Source organism: Aedes aegypti, chromosome 3 (assembly GCF_002204515.2).
Source record: "Aedes aegypti strain LVP_AGWG chromosome 3, AaegL5.0 Primary Assembly, whole genome shotgun sequence".
NCBI classification, from domain to species: domain Eukaryota; kingdom Metazoa; phylum Arthropoda; class Insecta; order Diptera; family Culicidae; genus Aedes; species Aedes aegypti.
Genome location: NC_035109.1, coordinates 104,461,439 through 104,483,711, shown reverse-complemented (window position 1 = coordinate 104,483,711; position 22,273 = coordinate 104,461,439). Strand labels below are relative to the sequence as shown.

Below are 22,273 nucleotides of genomic sequence, written 5' to 3'. Positions count from 1 at the left end.
TTATTATTAAAATATGAACACTTTATTTCAAGAAAAACGTGGTAAACTTAGCAAGGTTTTGTTTAATTAGGAAACTATTTCTAATGGACGTTGTTCTACAACGGTGGGGTCAAATCTTCCACCGTGAGACACATCTCAGTTTGACACAATGTTGTCGGGTAATCGAGTTTGTCAGTTTACATATCTAAAAAAATCTACAGTCAAAAACATTGCTGCATCGTCTTCCCCAGAGGAAGTATGTTCATTTCTTATACTAGATGAAGAGCAAAGAAAAGTACGTTGTCGTATCGAATGTAGAATTCAATTGCCAAACTTTATGTTCAAAACCTATTATTATTGCCGCACAGTTAATTTAAAAAAAAATATATTGATAAACTTCAACCAAAAGAGTGATAATTTGGTTCTATGTTAACTTTTAAAGACACAAATTAAAAGAAATGTCAAATGCACACGAAATCTTAAGCTTAAGAGGTTGGAGCTGCTTAGGCCTCTGTTTCTCCCTCAGTCGGTTGATTGTCAGGTTCCTCCTTTGTCACTATCGGTGTTGGTGTAGGTTTGCTCGGATTGTATCTTTCGTAGATAACCACATTTCCACCAATTCTTTCGGTTTTATAATCGGAATGGAAAAATGAATCTAGTTTCTCATAGTTGGTAAGAAAATCTTTGATCTCAGGTTCCAGAACATCGAATGCAATCACGTGGGATGGCATGGCGCTGCGTGGGTGAACGGGGATATTTCGTCGTAGCCAACTGATAGGATCCTTGTAGAATGTCTCGGCTTCGTCTCTGAAAACGTGGTTTTCATAGAAGTGGGGTTCACAGCGCAAAAAGCGCATGGTCGTATTGTGATGGATATGGCTATGATAAGGTGTGGAATGACATGGCATCAAAAACAGAAATTTAGCGCCTTGACCACTTTCATTTTGATAATTTCTGGCGATATTCTGCAGCGAAGACATTACATCCAATGTGCCACGCTGATGAACCAAACTCAAATAACCTGCCGGAATGGCGTTCAAAACTAGTAGAACCAAAGCAGCGAGCCACACCAGTTTACTAAAATGGAGAAAAACAATATTTAGATACCAAGTCTTGGGGATGTTAACAATGTTTACTTACCCAGAAGCTTTTCTGCTCCAACGGGACATGAAATCTGCTGAAACGTAGAGGCAAATTGGTAAAATCTGCAGCATGAAACGGAACTCCTTGTGTGGTAACAAAGAATAGACCACGACAGTGAAAAGTACACTAAGAAGCAAAATAGCCCTTTCCTTGTAGACCTGACGATGGCGAATGGTTTCCACTGCAGCAAACAGGAACGGCAATGTCGCAACTCCCAGAACAGTTGGAAGACCTACATTTACATACCAGTACCATGGATGTTCACCGTAGAAGCTTCCGATTCCCTCATATACGTTGAAGCGTATAAACTCGTACGGAGATAACAACAGAGACCCATGTACGAATGTATCAATGGCAACTGCACACGTGCCCACAACGAATCCGATCACTAGATAACGTTTCAGTAACAGCTCCCAAACTGGATAGGACGACTTTTTCATATGATACAGGCACAGTGGAATCCATGGGATAGCAGAAGTAGGTCTCAAGAAAACTGAAATCGCTACTGGCCACAAGAAGGCAGTGCATTCCGATCCGGACCAGGGGAAATAGCTGAGAGCTATGACCGTGAGTGATGCTTCCAAAGTATTCGACAGCGTACGGGACGCCGTGTAGAACCAGAACCACGAAGTGGCTATCATGAAGACGGACCACTTGCTCTTGTTCGACCACAAGTAGAACCGATAATCCGAGTAAGCCGAAAGTAAGGCCTGCAGAACTCGTGGCAGCAGAACAAGCAGTTCTACGCAGTCAAGTTTCACCAATGCCAACAGCTTGTACAGACCGGCTATGATCGATGGGTAAACGTAACTTCGGATACCATACGTCCATTCCCATGTTAGGTGACCGTAGCTGAAAAAAATAAAAGGAAAAACTTACATGAGTTAATGCCACAGTAAAGGATGTAATGAAATGGGAGAAATTTAGTTAGGGTCGGTATACGAATAGCCGATCAGCTAAGAACAGATATTCGTCTAAAATTGTTGAAAGCCAACGGGGATCACATTTCCGAGGTGCGTTACGGGATTAAGATCTACCATATTTGTTGTACTCTTGTTATAGCTGTTCTTGTTGATACTTATAAGCTACAATCGGCAGAATATGAGAGTAATAAGCCGCTAAGGGTCGACTTCTTCCCCACTTAGGTCTTAAGTCTAGTTTAGTCACATGAGTAAGCGTGGTTTACGGCTTCAGCGAAGGTGAAGAAATCGGCCCTAAGAACCACCTATTTGTCCTAGATGACGAGGAGATTGAGATGGAAAAATGACTAAATCATCTTCTGAGGATGGTTTCAATAACTTCTTTTGAGACTGGTTTCAATAAGTTCTTTCCTAGTTCAAGTGCTTATCTTTCGATACCTAGAAGATTAACGATTTCAAATCGGTGAAGTAGCAGATCTGCTTTCTAAAATGTACTTCTTGTTTCTGCAATACAGTAAGAAGCCAAAATGTCGGATGTGACGTTTACAAGTTAAAAACGACTTCGGACCTTGAATAGAGGCATTAATTTAACTCGCTGGATTAGTTTAAGGGTCAAATAATAAATAAATTAATTAATACGCTAGAGTACCGATGCATTGTCAAAATTGGTATAATTCATCCAGCTTAGTGGACGAACCAGAATAAAGAGCGCGAGTTCAATGGTGACACTGTTTCTTCAAAAGGTATAAACAGCTTTATCTTTTTCTAAGAAGGCCCTTCGCAAAATAATAAAGAATAATAATAGTATAAAAACTTCATTATTTCTCAATAGTAATGCAGTAGAAGCAAAGACGTGGTCAAACAGTTCGTGTATAATACAGATTTTAAACAGTGGATGGAATGTAGATGAATTATGCATGATAATAAATCTTCGAGCTGTTTAGTGGAATACCTATAAGTAGATGAAAAACCGAATTTAGTACTATGCCATTTAATTCCACTAGAGTTTGTATCATTTGACAGATACGCGTATTTCGACCTCAATTGTAAGTCCGTCTACAGTGTCGTGTCTAGTATACGACACGAAAGACGGCCTTACAGTTGAGGTCGATATACGCGTATCTGTCAAAGGATACAAACTCTAGTGGAATGGACCAATGTACGAGTTCAGTCGTTGACGTTTGAGCGGTTCCATGTTATTTACGTTACCATGGTAGCTAGTGAATACGGCACCGCTCAAATGTCAAATTAGTGAACTCGTGCAAAGGTCCATAGGCCAGGAGAAGTGGTTCACCTAGAGTGAATTTAAAGCAGAGGAAAAGTAGATTTTGTATGAAAATTGACAGGAAAATGAATGACAAGTTTATCCACTTCTCCTGGCCTCCTGGTATAGTACTAAATTCGGTTTTTCATCATATATAGACCAATCCAGTTGCCTGCGTAGTAGTGCAATGTTGACAACATTTTCTTTGTTTGCTGTGAGAACTGTCACAACATTGCTTTTGTTTGCTGTGAGAATCCAGATATAAACAGAATTGCTGCAAAACAACCACTTCCTTGTTGGCCTGCCGTTGACCGAAAGCTCAATGACGTCAAACAAACATCGATGCGTTTTCATTCTGAGGAAATCGACTTGTGTAAGATTGATTGTGCGTTGGTGTTCGTGGTAGTTTGCTTGGGGATCTCTATGCATATTTTCAGAAAATAAGAGGATGTCCACTTCGGTCCGTAAGTTCATTATGTCCCTAATTTCCCGCTTTTCAGTTTTAGAAAATCATCTAAACCAATTTAATAACACATTGAGTTCGATTACTTTATATTTTTAAATCAGGCACATTGAAGAGCCCCTGGTTTCAAAAACCTTATCAACCTAATCCAAGACACGAACCCCACGTGATTTGAGTTCATCGTCGGGTTCATCCACCAAGCGTTTGCCCTTTACCACAAAATAAACACCGTTCGCCAGAATTTTTTGAAATCTTCCTTCCACGTCGCCCGCAGGACGCCACCCACCCACCGCACTTCCCCTGTACATCTTTTTCGTCTGACGGTGAGGCCATAGTAACGCGTCTGCGTCCGCGAACGCGATGCGATCAAAGGATTTCCTGTTGTTGATATTCTGCTTTGCGGGCTCGCACACGCGGACGCGTCGCTCGACGCGTTTACTATGGCAGCGCCCTGATGCAACCCATCTTCAAAAACTTACCCAAATGCAAGCCGATGAGCAACTTCCAAACTCTGCCAATACTCGTCCGGGACATACCAGGTTCGCACGATAAAAACGGACGCCAATCGCAGGGCGACGAAGAATAGCAACACTTTATTCAGCATCTCGTCATAAGTTTCTGGTGGGATGGTTTTCGTTTATCAAAATAAATGCCGCAACCATGCGTCGCGTGCTTCTTCCAAACCCCAAAATTTTCACTGGCTGATTTCACTTACGAATAAGCGTTTAGATCACCGAACACTAGCACATTTCAGGCGGAACGACGCCAACAAAACTTTAACTTGTTAATTATCAACCAAAACTGTTACCAGCAACGTAAAATTTAGCACTAAACTACGGAAACCAAATTCGCGGCAGAGGGGCCTCCTCGAAGAAAGCACTCGACTGTACCTGACTGGGGTAAAAGTGATGGATCAGCGCTTCAACATAAATGAACTTTCTTCTCACACACACACAAACCACTGAGGATCGGTTCATAGGCCAGGAGAAGTGGATGAACTTGTCATTCATTTTTCTGTCAAATCTCATACAAAATCTACTTTTTCTTTGACAGAAATTCACTCTAGGTGAACCACTTCCCCTGGCCTATGCCGGGAGGTAAGCGAAACGCTTGAAAAACGGTTCCACTCACGCGACAAAAATAAACTTTCGCTTGCACTCACACGTCTGCAACGAGAATGCGTATGCGTCTAGACGCTGGTGCTGCCAGACATTTAATTCTGCTCAAAGGCTAATCAGGTAGTGCTATCTGGCGTCACCCGTGTTACATCATCAGATTTTATGGTGAAATATCCAACGTCAAAAGCCTGAAATGCAATTTTAAAAAATAGGAACTTAAAAGATAATATTCCTGAGAAAAGAAACCGATAAAAGTAAAAGAAATCAGGAGAAGATAAAATTCAGAAGGATTTGTCAAAAAACCGACCAGACATTTCTATGATTACCTATATTTCTAAGTTTTATTGGGAATTCCGTGTAACAAGATCCACCCACAGCAATTTTTAACTGCGCTGAATTACGGCACTTTATTTATTATCCGGGGATAATAGATCAAAGTAATCCAGGTTACTATGTTCTACAGCAAAAGTGCAGTGTTGCTCTGAAAGTAATTGAATGATCATCTCAGCATGATTTAGACTTTGTTATCAATATTAACAAATTATCCTCACGCCCTAACAAAATGTGGTCTTCCGCAAAGTTGTAGCTGAGAAGATTTCACATAAGGAGAATATGTGTTGACTTATCCATAGATAATTATAGAAAGAAGTTAGAGGACTGAACACAAAAGATTTGCCTTTTCTATAGTAATTTCCATGTAAACTTCAAATGGCGTATGCACAATCAAATTTCTTCCAAATCACTTCATATTTTGGAAGAATTATTTTCATCATAATTAACACCGTTTAAGCATAGGAGAGCAAAAACTTCAAAATTTGCATCAGTCTAATGATTCATATTCCGCGCAGCAGCGATCACATTTTTTTTTTTTTTCAATTTTTAGTATTGAGGACTTGTAATCCCAAGTAGCAAAGTTAATTTTATGCTATTTTTGAAGAGTTTTCTAACACCAATTCTATAAAAGCAGCAACAAAACTAGTAGCAATTCTACACTAATCCAATCATAAACCTCTCATAAGACTAAAGAGGCCCATACTAGAGACAGCGTTGGAGAGCAATTTTTAAGTATCTCTTAAAACTTGTAGTCATTCACTTATGACAGTCATCAACACTTCAATAAACCACAAGTAGTCCTCAAGACAACTTTAACTTACAATATATTTATCATGTTGGATTACGAAATTGTAGATTCGATTGTATAACATTTTGCGGTAATCCACTTCGCGGTATACCATTTCGCGGTTTGTCAATTCGCGGTACGACATTTCGCGGTTAGTACCATTTGGTGGCATGTCAATTCGCGGTCAGTACCATTTCGCGGTTTGGACCGAGAAGTTTCATCTATCCTAACAGAGCAATTTGAAGGACTGCCTGTGTTCAAAAGAAGGGTAAATCACCGATGAAAATATTATAAGTGAACAATTTTCAGTGCAACTCGTAGGAAAAACCACACCGCGAAACGGCATACTGCGAAATGGTACTAACCGCAAGACGGTAATCCGCAAAATGATACAAACCGCGAAATGTCGGACAACCACGTTCGATCGATTCGCACTTATTCACCATAAGATGACGTATAAGTGCGGTGAAGATACCAGACCGATCCAATGTAATCCCGCACTTCTATTTGCGATTTCGCACTTATAGAATGTCCAGTTTGCAATGCAATTTATAATAGTTGACTGTCAATGTTCGTAAAATTAAGTTCTGGGAATCGTGATAGATTGAACTGTCAGTGAAGCATTTTGCCCGTAAAACTACACACAAAATAATGTTTTTTTTTTAATGTTTCCAAGAAAATTCTGAGTAACATTTTTTACAAACTACAAACAGTGGTATGAAAATAGACACAAAAATCAAATAAATTTATCTAGGTATTCTTTCAGAAATATCTGCGAGGAACTGTCAAATTATTAAAGATTGTTTTCTAATATTTAAAAAAACATATTTAAAAACAAATCCTGAAGTAATTTCTGAAAAAAAAACTCCTGGACACTTGAAAAATCTTGAAGGATTTTATTTAAAAATGAGAATTATTCAATCGATTCCCTGAACAATACCCTGCATGATTTTCTTGAGGAATTTCTTGAAAAACATCGAACGTGAGCCTTAAAAACATGTATCCTTCGATCCTTCGGAGGCAGTGGCGCAACCAGGGGGGGATTTGGGGGTCAAACCCCCCCCCCCCCAGCGCCGAAAAAAATTAAGGATAACCAAGCATATTTTTGAAACTCATTACTACACATCTTATTCAACTACGCAGCAGTAAATTAGATTGGTTCATCTTATCAGTAAGAGTTTCAGAGGTTTTTACAGTTACATTTTCAAAGGTGTTTTTTTTTCAATTCTCAGACCCTTGAAGAGTCTGATAGAAAAAAAAAAGCTCATAAATAACGACATATCCTTGCCTTTTCTAATTTTAAATTGAAGGCTTTGAGTGAGAAGTTTGTCAAATATTTAGATATATCGGGAACTCTTTAACAATTCAATAGTGTGCTTTCTTATCTTGTACAACACAGGTACAAAAACGCGAGGTACTCAGCACCAGCGAGGTGCTTTTGGCAATGGTCAACGTCAAGTTAACATAAGATGTAGCATCCGAAGCATTACAAATGTTTCAGTTAGCTCAGTATTTAATTATTTTTTTAACTATTTTTAAAGCATATAAATTTACGTAGAAGTAATTCTTTGGATTTTAAAGATTAAAGTATTAGATCAGGAGTTTCAACAATTATCAGATTTTGCGGCTGTTGATCCTGAATACAGTATTTAATCAATCAGATTACGAAATCATACAAAAACAAAATTTGATGGTCTTATTGAAAAAATGTTTAATTCGGTTTTGACTTACAGACTCGATTCTCTGGTTTGTCGATTCTTTAACATGAGAAAGTTATGCTTCCACTGGAAGTTGAGTATGGCAATGCTGGTTTGCCTTCGACCGGCTGTAACAATAGTTGCAATAATTTCTATTTCAAAATTTTGCGCTTAAGGATCATTCGCATTGTTGAAAACTTGAAAACATATTTAAAGAACAACATAGATGGACAACTAAACGATATCACGTATTATATTGAAATGTATTGTAATCTTGTTTGATCATTTTTTACTATGCGTGTTGAAATAGTGATGTTTTTCTTATATCTTCAAGTCGGTTTTTGCTACTAAAAATACCATCTTTATTCAAATTTACAAACCCCCCCCCCAGAACCAAATCCTGGTTGCGCTACTGTTCGGAGGAGTTACTGAAATGTTACTAGATAAATATTTGGTAGAACTGTAGGAGTAACGAGTAACCCCTGAATTAAATGCTAGAGAAATTTTTGGAGGAAGTAATAATCAAGTTTATTGAGGAATTCTTGAAATTCTTATAGATTTCCTGGAAAAATCCCTGGAGGAATTTTTGAAGCAATTCCTGTGAGAAATGGATGATTTATCTAGAAAATTCCTATAAAAATAGTTAGAAGAATTACTGAAAAAAATCGGAGTAGAATCTCCAGGAAGAGATTCTTCAAAAACACTGGAATAAACTAGGATTTTTTCTGGAAAGAATTTTGAGAAAATAGGATGCAGAGCTACTTGGGCACTTCCACTTCCCACTTTGGAATGGGGGGATTTCTCGGCCGAACAGTATGAAACATACGGAAAAGAGGCATTTCAACACGGCGCATATTTTTTTTCAAATATGAGCTCAGTAGCTTCCAAAAACCCCACTGCCGAAGTGAATCAAAAGTGCCAAGAATAGGATCCGGCTCCCTATGTTCTAGAGTAACAACTGGATAAATCGGTGGAAGCATATCTGGAAGAAGAAATACTGAAATATTCCCTGGAAATTTTTTTTAAGGAATCATTGTGAAAATTATTGAAAGTAGTAGCATCGGAGTACCTAAGAATTTTTTGAGCATCCCTGAAGAATTTCTGGATGAATTCCTCGAAGGATTGGTTGAGAAATGTAGTGCTGGTTGAAAGACTCTGCAGCGGATGGGTGCGGCCGAATAAATGGAGACAATAAACGTATACGCGAAAACTCTCGGAAATTATAATTTATTACGATGACAATTTCAACGCGGTGTTACACGGTATAGCTTGTACTACTGACTAAATTGTTCTTCTCTTCTTGACAACCACCCCAAGTCCTTGAAAAATCAATAAGCAGAAATGTCCGAATAATCTGAAGAATAGTCGCGCATAAAATGTGTAATCAAAGAGTTTCTGGAAGTTTTTCGTGAGCCTCAAGAATGTTACACTTAGTAGCTAACGACTGTGAGAAATTAGTTTAGGGATTATTTTGGTTAAAAGAGAGACTTAGACATTTTAGACTTGCATTAAAATAGTGGTCAAGTCTCTAAACAAACAGAGATATCAATAAAGTTGAGTTGAAAATCATAATACTAATGAAAACAGCAAAAGTTTCGGTTTGGTTAAGAATGTTCCGTGAAAATAAGATCATTATGTTTATTGAATAGATTACTGATAGATATTAAAGTATATACGGCTTAAAAGTTATTTCCGTTGCGGATTACAGTGAAGCGCCTTTTAGGCATCCACGCCAATCGACTCGATGAAACCACAGCAGCTTTCCGGATCGAACAAAAACACATTGTGATGTGGGGCTTCCTTTTGCGAGACGGTTTTGATGATCTCATGCGCCACTGCTCCACCGACGATGGCCGCAGCTGGCGAGATTTGGGCGAAAACGTGCAAGAAGGCATTGTCCGGGATCAAATCGGCAGCCACTTCGTCGCGAATCTTCAGCAACTTCTGTAGATCTGCTTCCCGCTCGGAGTACAGTGGGTCACGTTTCTCGTCATCGCGGAACTTTTGCAATACGCGCAGCAAAGGCAGTGCCGGTCCTGAGCGTTTCAGCTTCCTGGCATACGATTGGGCCTTGTAGTCAAAGTCCAACAGGACTTGATAGGCCGGGTAAGATAGCGTCCGCTTTACCGTGGAAGTAACCAACTCAGTCTTGGTCTTTTCGTGTGGTTTGGACACTATCTTATGCTTTACGACATCCTCAGCAAAGTTGTGCTCCTGTAGATCGGCAAAACTGAATCCGAACATTCCCCACAGATCAGCTGCAAAGAATTTGATACCGGCTTCTCGGCATACACCGTCAATGCGAAGTAACTGTTCCGTATTAGCACCGATAACGCACACCACATCGAATCCCTTGAAGAAATCGTCCGTCTTCTTGGGCAGTTCTTCGGTATCCGCCTTCAGCTCCACCATTGGATTCAGCTGCTGAGCCCGAGACAAAGAAGCTTCCGCACGGTTCGTTCTCAAAGAATCCTGGGGAGCCAAAAATTGCGAACAGAAGTCAGCTTCCTTCACAACCTGATCGTCCAACAACGTCACGGCTTTCACACCGGATAAAATCACATTCTTGGCTATTTCCGCTCCCAAACCATTGACACCGGCAATCAAAATACGAGCCGCTCGCAATCTGCAATACATGAGAAAAGTCAGGTTATGAACAAAACAATGGAAACATCCTCACCTTTTCTGGGAATCCAATCCCCACAGACGAATTTGGCGATCGTACAACTCAGCTTCCTGTTCGGTCAGCTCAATTCCGTTTGCTTCAACCATTTTTAAGCTGTTTATCTGCAGTTTTCACCAAATAATTTAAACTTTTGCGGTCAACTTTTCTGATTCAGCGTCCGATTTCCAAGGCGGCGTCTGCGGTTTTGTTTGATTCTTTTGATGACAGACACAAATCATGACAGGACAGATCAAATTCGCCCGTGTGACAAGCTGCAGGCGAAAAGCCAGAAAAGAGGGGGTCGGTGCATTTCATATAAAATCGACAGTGCTATGAGCCTGTGCATGCTATAAAACATTTGACTTTTACTGTGCGCTCTGTTTTCAAGTTGCCCGTGAGAGAGAGCGAGACAGCACCAACACACGGCGCACAGTAAAAGTCATGAGAACAAAAGAATTTATGGCACGTACAGAGGCTCATAATTGGGTGTTTGATGAGTGCTGAGAATATATGAGCCTACCCGGAAAAAATCAACACAAAAACAATACAACGTGTTGTAACAGTACCATTCAAAACATTGGATATACAACACAGTATATTGTAATATAACAATACAATTACAGTACAATACATTGTTTTGAGGTTTTTACAATATAACGTATGGGTGGTTAAGTATCGTAACCATACACATATGTATATTTTCTTATACATAGTATTGAGAAAAACAATAAGATATATTGTTTTTATTAGTAACAAAATTTAGTATTGTACGGCGATTTCCAGATTGGACTCGACTGCTCAAAACAGCCGCTCACTGAAATAGCCGTTCACACAGTCGGTGAGACTATTGACAAATGAATCTGTCAAATAAACTCAAAGTTACAGTCAAGATTGACAAGGTAACATCTGGTCTCAGTTTGTTTTCAAAATTTCTTGTTCAAACAAATCCAGAAAAAGATTTCATTTTTCCATTTATTAGGCATTTTTGCTTTCGTTTTTGTGATTTAGAAGCATGAATAACATTATACAAATCAGTCCTGTTCGGCGACTGCTTTGAGGACCATTTCACCAGCTTCTGTTCATCCAATATTTCCACAATTATCTCCCAGGAAACATGACGCTCGACGTTCTTTCAAATACAATTCAAAACTTCTTCCACAGAGTTTCCGAATATATTCACTGTATCCGCAATTTCCGGCAAATGTTGTGTTTTGAAGCTTCTGACAAATACTGCACCAGTGAAATGGAATTGAGCATCCTTAAACTCAGTGGCCGATCGATTGATGGTGATGTTTATCTGAGGTTTTCCGATGTTCGCTGTTCGTTTCTTGCTTGTACCTGGTTCGTCCTGTATTTCTTGGAAGTCGTTCGAGGTGCCATCATCAAGAGGATCGATAGAATCTCCAAAATTCGCCAATTTGTCCTCCAACTATTCAATATGGGTAAAGTTCTCATCATCGGTAACAATACCAGCAGCTCCGTCGCTTTCCGAGCTAGTTTCCAAATAGCTCATCCTAAAAAGAGATATTGATTAACAATCCTGTCAATATTTAACCAGTAGGGAATGAAAAATGATTCTTTTCAATCAATAAAATACTCACTCTTAAGAACTAATGATTGAAATATCACAAACTTAATAAAATGTACACAACAGCAACTGAAATGAGGCACTGATTTGTTAATGTTATTGTTGTGATTGTAAATGACAGACGAGTTCATAGGGGTGATTCAAAATTTGCTTATGAGGGGTGATGCACGGAAAGAAAAATCGCCGTAGAATTCTCCCTTCGAATCCAATGTTGAACAAAAATCACAATAACACTTAGAACGAACAAATCTCGATCAGAATCATAGTATCGAAGACATGTACGTCCAATGCTAAAATCAATGTTTGGCCGACGAGCCAATAGATAGCGATAATGTGTAAACGTCAAACACGAACAAAGCACGGTGCGAGCGCTTCTGGTGGCGGATTGGCCACCTATAATATTTTTGAATCGACCGTTAAAAAGGTCGTTGGACAATGATGAGAGTTTGACGTCTGTTTGTCTGTGGTTCCAGCTTTCATAAGGCAAAGTTTCGTTTAGCATAAATGTGATGGATTTTACCAATAGAAATATTAGTAGTAGAACGCTAATGACGTGGTTGTCACCAAACTGATTTCAATTTTTATTACCTTAAATTATGGTTTTTCATTGTTTGTTTTATACCATGATGTTGTTTTGGTTATTAAAATTAATCTGACACTTTGAGGCCCGGTACTCACGCTGTCAGTTCGTGGCAAACTAGATGTTGGTAACACGAACAGCAGCGACATTAGCATTCTTAGGTTAAAGCCTCTACTATTTTACCCAAGTGCCGCAGATCATTGCTGCGCGCCACTAGTTCTCTCTTTCATTCTCCCGCAGTTCTTATGCAGCGCAATAGAATAAAAGAGAGAACTAGTGGCACGCATCAATCATCTGCGCCACCTGAGTAAAATCCATAACATTGGTTTAGCATCCATAAATTATAGCAAAGTGCTCTTTATACCAAATTCGCATACTCCTCATTACAAAGGCGAAAAATGTCACATCGAAACAGATCGCTTTCTGCGATGCGGTGCTCACCCGGGAAACAAACGGAGCAAAACAAAACGCAAACATCCAAAATTCACAAAACGAAAAACTAGTCATAACTGTTTTAAAAGCATTTCTGAGTTGGTCTAACAGGCAAAACGTTAAAAATGCTAAACCAAGAACAACTGCTCAAAGTGGACCGACCCTGCCCGGATCCGGACCCGAAGATTGCGGCCGCAGCAACTGTCGAAGCGAGTTCTCCGCCGCCCAGCACCTACCAAATGCGACCGACTTTGGAACAAACGTTCAAATCCGAAAAAATCAAACAGATTATAAATACGGTTCTACAGGACACCTTGAGTGGTAGGTAATTTATCTTAAATAGAATTTGATTTAATTTATCTGTATGATTCTTCGAGCTGTTCAGTGGAACAGTGACTCAAACTCATATTCATACAGGGCACTTCACATCAAGTTGGTAAAAATACTATTAAAATCTCGCATAACTTATGATCTCACCCTAAAAGCCATTGGTAACCACACGGAAAAACATTCTGTGGTAAAAATAACTATTTTAGCTGACTACGCCCATTCTTAAAACTACCATGGAAATTTAGACCAATTTACTATGTTTACGGTACAGCTCACCGCATTACTGGTACATTTGACAGAAATAATTTACAACAATCTGATTCCAACTACAGACATTGTAAAATCAAGCGCATTTTTGGTCTGCTGAAAATTGCCGGTGCGAGCGCTTAAGTTAACCCCCTAAAATGGTAGTTTTTACCGCACAATTTTTTTGCGTGCAAGTGTATAGCTTGTTGTTACTAAGCAAACGAATTAATTTACACGTTATTTAACAATGCTACAAGGAAGAGAAGAACCTCCTCTATCTCCCAGTAGTGATAGTTTTCATCCTGGTCCATCTATTTGCTTAGAAACAAGGAGCTACACACTCGGTTACCAATGGCTTTTAGGGCGAGATTACAAGTTATGCGAGAGTGTTCTTCTTTTCATTGATGAAAGTAAATGCAAAAAGTGTATGATTGTCGAATGATTGATAATGTCATTGACAATAAATTATTTTAAATTAAATACATACATCACTTGATAGTTATTTATCAACTTGATGTGACAACAGTGCACTGGTACGAATATGAAATTTAGTCACTGTATAGGGGAAGAGCATAAATTTTCGACCTAGCATTAATTTTTGATCCATTCATACGGTTTTGGCCTACTTTGTAGGAAAATCCGAAAATTGGCACAGATTTCTTATAGTTCGAAAATTAGTGCATTTTTCGGCTTCCATTTACATATTTAATCCACTTTGTATGCACAGGGCAAACCTACACGGCGGTGGATGCAGCCCGGTGGACCAAAACCCTCGCCGATGAAATCAGCCTCAAGGTGAAGGATTTGGAAATGAAACGGTACAAGCACGTGGTCCAGGTTGTGCTCGGTCAGCAGCTGGGGGCCGGCTGTAAATACATTGCACGCTGCCGGTGGGATGCCGAGTGCGACAATCAAACTTCTGGCGAGTTCAAGAACGCCACTATCTTCTGCATCGTGACCGTGTTCGGCCTGTATCTGTATTGAGGGGATCCGAGATTCTCTGTGTTTGTGTTCAGCATCGTGTGTGATTTTAGATTTAAATTGGCTTCAAATGATTTAGAATAAGATAGATTTTAATTGAATGATATACTCTGTGCCGATCTGTATTGGTGAAAGCCATAGAGCCACTAGCTTCATAATAAAGCAGCACCAGTGAAATTCTGAAAGAAATTTGTTATTGCCAACGATATCATGAACATCTCGGGAAAGATTGTAAGTAATAATGGTCCAGTCTTAATCGTAGCCGAAATAGGACAAAACCATCAGGGATCAGTGCCAATTGCGAAAGAGATGATTCTGAAGGCAAAGGTAGGTTTGTGCTTATTTTTACTTACAGGGCTGGTAGTCACTCGGGGTGTCAACTTTCCACATGGAAATCCATGTTTGTCCTGGAAAGTCAGGAGATTTCGCTTGGGATGAGACGGGGTTAAACTGATGGTATTGTTTTTTTTTTTACAATTTCTCATCGTAATAGGCTGTTTTTCATCACGCCAATCTGTCATGAAATGGACTACTTTTCTGCACTGAAGTATGCAGGGCGGGAATAACCATTACGTAACTGAAACCAGTGCTGTAATGATTCATTACGCAACGCTTTCTCATTAGGCAACTGTTTTGAGTTGCGTAATGAATTATAACACAACAAATTTATCAGAAATTGTAAAATAATAGTGAATGCATTCCGATATAATTTCTGATACCCTCAAGTGATCTTCACTGGTTTCAGTTGCGTAATGACTATTGCCGCACTGCATACGTATGCAGTACTTCAGTGTAGGAAAATAGTCCGTTTCATGACAGATTGGCGTGATGAAAAACAGCCTATTACCACAGACAAACAGACGACACACTCTCATCATTGTCCATCGACCACCTTTTTAACGGTTAATTTAAAAATATGTACCCCTATTCTCGTTTACGGCGGATCCAACTTTCGATCGAATCCTATTCGTTCGAATCCACGGCCCACTTGATTTTGCTGGCGTAAACGAGAATGCAAATTGGTTTTCGATCGAAAGCGCGTTCGAACGTAAACAAGAATAGGGGTGATGGTAGGTGGCCAATCCGCCACCCACAGCGCTCGCATCGTTTTTGTTAGCGTTTGACGTTTACACACTAACGCCATTTGTTGGCCCGTCGGCCAAACACACCGATTTTAGCATTGGGCGTACATGTCCTCGTGACCATGATTTTGATCGCGATTTGTTCTAAGTGTTACGTCTGTTTGTCTGTGCTATTACGATGAGAAATTGCAAGAAAATTTTGTACGTAACTCGTTGCAAAACTCGATTTTTACATCACTCGCCATAATTATATTATGTCATAATTATATTATACCGTAAAGTGCCCCAATTCAGCGCATTGCCTGATTCCGCGCAATTCATACAAAATTATTTATATATGGGAATACACATTAATATTGCAGCAAATTTTAAATGCCATTTGATGCCACTATGATTTAGAATAAGTTTGAATCACAAATAAAAGCAAATAAGGCATTTTTTCACGGCGTAAAAAAATAATTAGTGGAGGCCCGTCTAAGTTGACGCAATTTTTCTAATTTTCTTAGCGTCCGTGTTAAGACTGTAGGACACAAACAAACGCGATTTCTTTATTGAAAATGTTTAATTTTTTATGCAATTTTCTATGGAACTACTTGCTACAGATATGTTTCATGATGCTTCTATAAAATCTTATCAAATATTAGCATAATAATTGAGTTTTATCACAAAAAGTATTGCGCGGAATAAGGACACGTCTTTTTTCACAATGCCCGATTCCCGCGCACTGTTCTTCGCAGAACAACAAACAAGTAGAACATGCTATGTTCGTCTTCACATATGACTATTTCTCTGAGAAAGTATCTTTAAGTATAAATACGTTTCACGTACAAGCGGAATATCTGGAAAGCCCACTTACAGGGAAATTAGCGGCCGTTCAGAAACCACTGTTCGTTTTAAAAATTTCAAAATTGTTGTGTGAACAATAGACCACAAGGGGAGAGGAGGGTAGTTTTGAAAAAAAAAAAATACCACGTGGTTTATGGACAGCCCCAAAGGATTATTCTATACATCTGTAGATACGAAATTTACTTAACATTGTGAACCACAAATAACATTGCCAATGTTCACTTGATTGCGATTCTTATTTATATTATACAACCCTTATTGAGACAAATAGGGGTCTCCTATAAATTACGACACACCCTCGGGAAATGATTCACGGAAACGTGACGATCCATACATAATTTACGAAGCCTCGATACAAAAAGTATGTGATGTGGGGGAGAGGGAATGAAAATAGCCATAACCATGTTGCGTGACTTTGACAGGTACTGGCACCGTTGTATTCAGATTTCCCGAAGGAGGAAAAGAGAGCGATTTTCTGATTACGTCACCGTGCAATGGGCAATTGTATGAACAGTGGAGAATACAAATATAGGGGTAGTCGGGGCGGTTTCGCCAATGGGGTGGAATGAGCACCCCTTGAAAACTGCATAAAGTTCTCCTGAAATAACATGCAACCCCAAAACTGACATGGAAATTGAGCAATAGGCATGTTAATAGTGAGTATTCTGAACTCAAAGAAAAAGGAATAAATTATATTCGAAAAAACTGCACATATTGTCGAATGGCTCTTATAAATTTCATTATTTTAGAATGTTGACTGTCACAATGCTTTTTTTTTAATTTGATCTTCTTGTACAGAATGTTTTCTAAATTCTAATAACTTTCAAGTTTAGTGAATAAAATAATTAATTTAATAGATTGTATGAGATATTTTCACAACCTAAAATAGGGTGCTCACCCAATCGATAAAAATCGATACGAAAAATGTCAAATCTTGAAAATTCATTTATTCATTCTGAACTTTCTAAGACAATGGAAATCGTGCGTATCTAGTGTATTGATCTAAAATATGTTGGAAATTATACAAAGATCCAAAAATTCCATAATATGTTCTGCACTTCTATCGACTTTTCCTTAAGGTGGCCAAACTGCCCCTCTTTCCCCTATACGAAATACACACGTACCAATGCCACGGTAATGAAAATACTATAACAAAATGTTATCTTTATTTCATGAGATAATTAAAAAAATATAAAAACGTAGAAAAAATATAAAAAACGGCTCATACAAAACTTTACTTTTTTTCATACAAAAAGTGTAATGGAGGGGGCGGAGAGTTGAAAATGTTCAATTTCAGCGTTCCGTAATGAATGGATTCCTCTTTACATTAAAATTAATACATGTTTTTAATTATGAATCGTGGTTTACGGCTAACCAGCCGAGTGGAAGTTTAACAACTACCGAAAAGCTAAACATTACATATAATTTGCAATTGGATTAGATGGACAAATTGATGTGAAGATTTGCGAAAAAGTTACACGTCTTCTCAGTGAGAATTGAACTCACGACTCCCCGATCTCTAGTTGTCCATCTAATCCAATTGCAAATTATATGTAATGTTTAGCTTTTCGGTAGTTGTTAAACTTCCACTCGGCTGGTTAGCCGTAAACCACGATTCATAATTAAAAACATGTATTTATCGAGCAACGGACTCATGTTCCGTAACCGGTCGATTGAGAACGTCGCGACCCATTGGAAGCCCACACAATAGATACCTCAGCCAGCGCAGTTGCTGGCTAGTGTAGTGTGCTATTCCTATACCTAAAAAACAATGCGCTCTCGGGCTAGGCATTGGATATATATAGAAAGCGTTGTGTTTGGATGGGCATCTAATTCTTCCGAAAGAGGTGCACTTTGCGAAAAAGGACCACGTGATTATTGTGCTGAAATCGAATTCAGGTTAACCTCTGCGTTCATGAGTCCTCTCATGGCGTAGTGGTAACGCGCCCCAACTAGAGATCGGGGAGTCGTGAGTTCGATTCTCACTGAGAAGACGTGTAACTTTTTCGCAAATCTTCACATCAATTTGTCCATCTAATCCAATTGCAAATTATATGTAATGTTTAGCTTTTCGGTAGTAGTTAAAATTAATGTTAATTTGATTGTTTCGCGAGTGCGCGAAATTCGGAATTCTTCTGCGCGGAATATGGAAAATCGTTTAAAAAATGCGCGGAATTAGACAATTTCAACGAGTGATCTATTAAAAAAAAAACACACAATTGTAAATTAGAAATATCTAGTCTAGTTCATATTTTTCCCATAATCTAAAACAGATTTGCTAGCGATCCATTTATAAAGCTTTTTTGTTGATGCAATATTAATTTTTAATTAGCCATCTGAAATGTTTTATTCCTTAACTGCGCTTAATTACGGCACTTTACGGTATATAAATTTACGACTCGTGCTGTAAAAATCAACATTCTGCAACCTGTTCCGTAAACTACTATTATTCCAGCCCTGTTCTGTTACTATATTGGTTCAGAATCTCATTTTAACTTCGTTTCCTAGGAAATAGGCGTTGACTGTGTGAAGTTTCAGAAGTCAGATTTGGCCTCCAAATTTACCCGCAAGGCTTTAGAAAGACCTTATGATGGTCCAAACTCTTGGGGAGGTACATACGGCGAACACAAAATGCATCTGGAATTTTCAATCGACGAATACAAGGACTTACAGAAGTTTTGCTCGGATATAGGCATTCTTTTCACGGCGTCAGCGATGGATCCCGTTTCGTTTCAACAACTGGTAGACCTTAAAGTCCCATTCATTAAAATTGGTTCCGGTGATGCCGACAATCTTCCCATGCTGAGACAAGCCGCACTCGTCGATATGCCCCTCGTCGTATCAACCGGCATGCAATCGTGGGTTCAAGTTCAACTGATTCGAAAAATTCTTAGCGGCAAAGCCACGGCACTCCTTCACTGCGTTTCCGCCTACCCAACGCCCCCCGAAGAAGCATACCTTAATTTGATACCACTGTACAGGCAACACCTCCCGGATTTGGTCATTGGTTACTCGGGACATGAGCAAGGACTACAAATCACGGTGGCTTCTGTGCTTCTGGGATCCCGTATTGTCGAACGCCACTTCACGTTAGACAAGAACTGGAAGGGAACGGATCACAAGGCGTCCCTTGATCCGACTGAATTCGGTAGATTAGTCAAGTACATCCGGACAGTTGAGAATATGGAACGCACTGAGACAACCGTCCAGGTACAGAACATTTGTGCCCAAGTCTTGACCGAGTCGGATTACAACAGGGAAGAACTTGATCACGCTTTAAAATCGGTAACGGTCGATGATCGTAAACTGTTAGAATCGGAAATAGCCTGCCACAGCAAATTGGGAAAATCACTCGTTTTTGGAAGCGATATTGAACCAGGCCATGTCTTGCAGGCGGCCGATGTAGCGGTAAAAGTTAGTGAACCACGTGGCCTGTCGCCCACGTTGTTCGATAGCGTTGTTGGAAAAATAGTGGCTGTCAGACGAAGCAAGGACGATCCCATTCAGGAAAATGATCTGGTAAATTTGATCGCGCAAAAATTGCTTTAATATTAATGGTGAGTTTGAGAGCTTAAATCAAATATAACGAAAAAAGTATACATTAATATTACATATTTATTTAGTTTTATTGCTACTGCAGAGATGGTAGCGACTTGACATTTCTCTGAAGGCGTTCCAAAGTATTTCTTTTGGGATTCCTTACGGTAAGTATATCTCTATGTACTCCTTCAAAATTATTTCAAGGAATTTACTCATGTATTTGCACGTCGTTTTCTCCCAGGATTACGCCCTGGGTTTCCCAGGAATTAGTTCATGATTTTTTCTTAGGATACCTTGAAGGCTTCAACCTGATTTTTTTTTTCTAAATACACCCGAAAAGATCCTTAGAAAATTGAAAAAAAAAATACTAGGTCCTGCAAGAATTTTTCCAATGATTCTTACAGAGACTTCCTGCAAGTTTACCCTTATCCAAAAACTCTCCGATTTTCGTACAAATTCCTGAAAAATTCATAAAAATACTCAAAATTTTTCTAAAATTACATTAGAGATTCCTCATGAGCTTGTTTCAGAAAATTCACAACGAATTCCTCAAGTAGATAATTTATTAACAAATCCTTCCAAACATTTCTTCGGTAATTAAATTCCTCCAGGAAATCTCTGAAGAAATTCTTTCAACTCCTGCAAGGACTTCTGACGGATCTTCTGGACCCATGACGAAGTCTTGGAGGATCATCTTCATAAATTGCTAAGAAGTTACCAAACCAAATTCTTGGATAATGTTTTGCAGGATTATCTGGAGGAAGTCTTGACAACTCTTGCTCGGAATCCCTGGAGAACTTTGTGTTGGGTTACCACCCTATGCGCCTTTCATCACGGCTGTCACCCGACAGCGAACCCGACAGGTTTCATCCAACCGGATGCTGGGTGGTACTTTTTTTTTAAGACACTCCGTGCTTGTGGCCACTACTGTGCCGGAATCAGTTCATCTGTATCTACTATACCGATACAGATCTATTTTTAACTAATCTATATTTATATCTGCTTTCACTCTCTTATACTCTTTTACTCTCACACCGAGCAGGTAGGAGAGAGCTCTGCTGTTCAGTCCAATCGATTTCCATAAGCCATAGTCCTTTGCTCTTGCGGTGGTTCATTTTGCCGTGTTCCTAAGTCGTTTGAGGCTAGCTGCCTACGAAGAGGGTCAGTTTGTCTCAGTCACCATCTGATACTGACGGAGGATGGATGTGCTCCCCAAAGCACGTTCCTCCGTGCGGCGTCTTCTGGTCGCTGGACGGGATTTTTTTTGTGGACGGGCTGGGAATTGAACCCATGACCTTCCGCTTATAAAGCGAAAGCGTAACCTCAAGGCTACGGACCCCCCTAGGGTGGTACTTGTTATCTAGTCAAATTAGCAGTACACGCGGGTCGCACATTTTTAATACGTTTATTGTTTGTTAATTTACCCTTAATAAAGTATATTTGTTGTTAATCACTCTTGGTTCACTGTCACATCGTAACAAAGTGGCGACGAGTCGGAAAAAGGTCGCACCGGTTGTTTTTCTCGCGAAAATCGTCACGTCGTTTCCAGCATTGTATTCGCTATGCCAACGCCATTGCCACCCGGTCAAGCAGCACAAGCAGCAGGTTCCAATGCGGATCAACCATTCAAGATCAACCATCACTGCTCAAGATTCACAGAACTCAAGATGGCGAATATACAAGGCAACGTCCAAAACACCAGTCGGCACGAGCTGGTCCTAGATTCCCTTATGAGCAATATCACCGAGTTTGCTTACGATCTAGAGAGCGGTTGCTCTTTCGGCGCATGGTTCTCCAGATATGTGGACCTTTTCGAAAAAGACGCTTCCAAATTGGACGACGACGCTAATGTGTGACTGCTGCTTTGTAAACTTAATCCCGCCGCACACGAAAGGTACACTTCGTTTATTCTCCCCAAGCTGTCGAGGGAATTTTCCTTCGACGAAACGGTTGCCAAACTAAAAACCATTTTTGGTAGCCCTGTTTCCACCAGAGGACCAGTTCAAGTGCCTTATTTTCGTGTGCGGATTGAAGTCATCCAAGGGCGCTGACATTCGGTTGCGCCTGCTAGCGAAGATCAACGAAACGCAGGACATAACGCTAGAGAAGGTAATGGAGGAATACAAGAGTTTAATCAACTTGAAGAAAGACACCGTACTCATTGGCAGTAAGTCTGCCTCCAAAACCGGTGCTGCTGCAACTCATGCTGTTCGAACCAATTCTCCTAACGGCAACCGTCGTAAGAAGGACAAGTTTGGTGGCAGGAAATCCGACACGCC

General features: G+C 39.6%; 4 protein-coding genes across 4 annotated transcripts; 2 read left to right on the top strand and 2 right to left on the bottom strand.

Moving 5' to 3' along the window:
* LOC5563659 (GPI mannosyltransferase 3) lies at positions 1–4,702 on the bottom strand. Its single transcript, XM_001647833.2, has 3 exons — positions 4,249–4,702; positions 1,120–1,974; positions 1–1,056 (listed from the first exon to the last, which is right to left on the bottom strand). Exons 1-3 carry the CDS (start codon positions 4,371–4,373, stop codon positions 483–485), a joined length of 1,554 nt encoding a protein of 517 aa, XP_001647883.2. The 5' UTR covers positions 4,374–4,702; the 3' UTR covers positions 1–482.
* A 4,595-nt stretch (positions 4,703–9,297) lies between these two features.
* LOC5563654 (SUMO-activating enzyme subunit 1) lies at positions 9,298–10,598 on the bottom strand. The gene is made up of 2 exons (XM_001647834.2): positions 10,385–10,598; positions 9,298–10,330 (listed from the first exon to the last, which is right to left on the bottom strand). The coding sequence occupies exons 1-2, from the start codon at positions 10,474–10,476 to the stop codon at positions 9,424–9,426; spliced, it is 999 nt and encodes a 332-aa protein (XP_001647884.1). The 5' UTR covers positions 10,477–10,598; the 3' UTR covers positions 9,298–9,423.
* A 2,329-nt stretch (positions 10,599–12,927) lies between these two features.
* Positions 12,928–14,703, top strand: LOC5563563 (tctex1 domain-containing protein 2). The gene is made up of 2 exons (XM_001647835.2): positions 12,928–13,290; positions 14,273–14,703. The coding sequence occupies exons 1-2, from the start codon at positions 13,095–13,097 to the stop codon at positions 14,527–14,529; spliced, it is 453 nt and encodes a 150-aa protein (XP_001647885.1). The 5' UTR covers positions 12,928–13,094; the 3' UTR covers positions 14,530–14,703.
* Positions 14,704–14,709: 6 nt separating this feature from the next.
* On the top strand, positions 14,710–20,058 carry LOC5563645 (sialic acid synthase). The gene is made up of 2 exons (XM_021852484.1): positions 14,710–14,853; positions 18,963–20,058. Exons 1-2 carry the CDS (start codon positions 14,737–14,739, stop codon positions 20,001–20,003), a joined length of 1,158 nt encoding a protein of 385 aa, XP_021708176.1. The 5' UTR covers positions 14,710–14,736; the 3' UTR covers positions 20,004–20,058.
* The last annotated feature ends 2,215 nt before the right edge of the window (positions 20,059–22,273 follow it).

Excerpts from the sequence above, each read along its gene's own strand:
- LOC5563659 (XM_001647833.2), bottom strand. The coding sequence starts at position 4,373 with ATGCTGAATAAAGTGTTGCTATTCTTCGTCGCCCTGCGATTGGCGTCC. Across the intron at positions 1,975-4,248 it reads GCTCATCGGCTTGCATTTGG|CTACGGTCACCTAACATGGG; the intron begins GTAAGTTTTTGA and ends TATTTTTTTCAG. Across the intron at positions 1,057-1,119 it reads TGGAGCAGAAAAGCTTCTGG|TAAACTGGTGTGGCTCGCTG; the intron begins GTAAGTAAACAT and ends TCTCCATTTTAG.
- LOC5563654 (XM_001647834.2), bottom strand. The coding sequence starts at position 10,476 with ATGGTTGAAGCAAACGGAATTGAGCTGACCGAACAGGAAGCTGAGTTG. Across the intron at positions 10,331-10,384 it reads GGATTGGATTCCCAGAAAAG|ATTGCGAGCGGCTCGTATTT; the intron begins GTGAGGATGTTT and ends CATGTATTGCAG.
- LOC5563563 (XM_001647835.2), top strand. The coding sequence starts at position 13,095 with ATGCTAAACCAAGAACAACTGCTCAAAGTGGACCGACCCTGCCCGGAT. Across the intron at positions 13,291-14,272 it reads TCTACAGGACACCTTGAGTG|GGCAAACCTACACGGCGGTG; the intron begins GTAGGTAATTTA and ends TTGTATGCACAG.
- LOC5563645 (XM_021852484.1), top strand. The coding sequence starts at position 14,737 with ATGAACATCTCGGGAAAGATTGTAAGTAATAATGGTCCAGTCTTAATC. Across the intron at positions 14,854-18,962 it reads AGATGATTCTGAAGGCAAAG|GAAATAGGCGTTGACTGTGT; the intron begins GTAGGTTTGTGC and ends TTCGTTTCCTAG.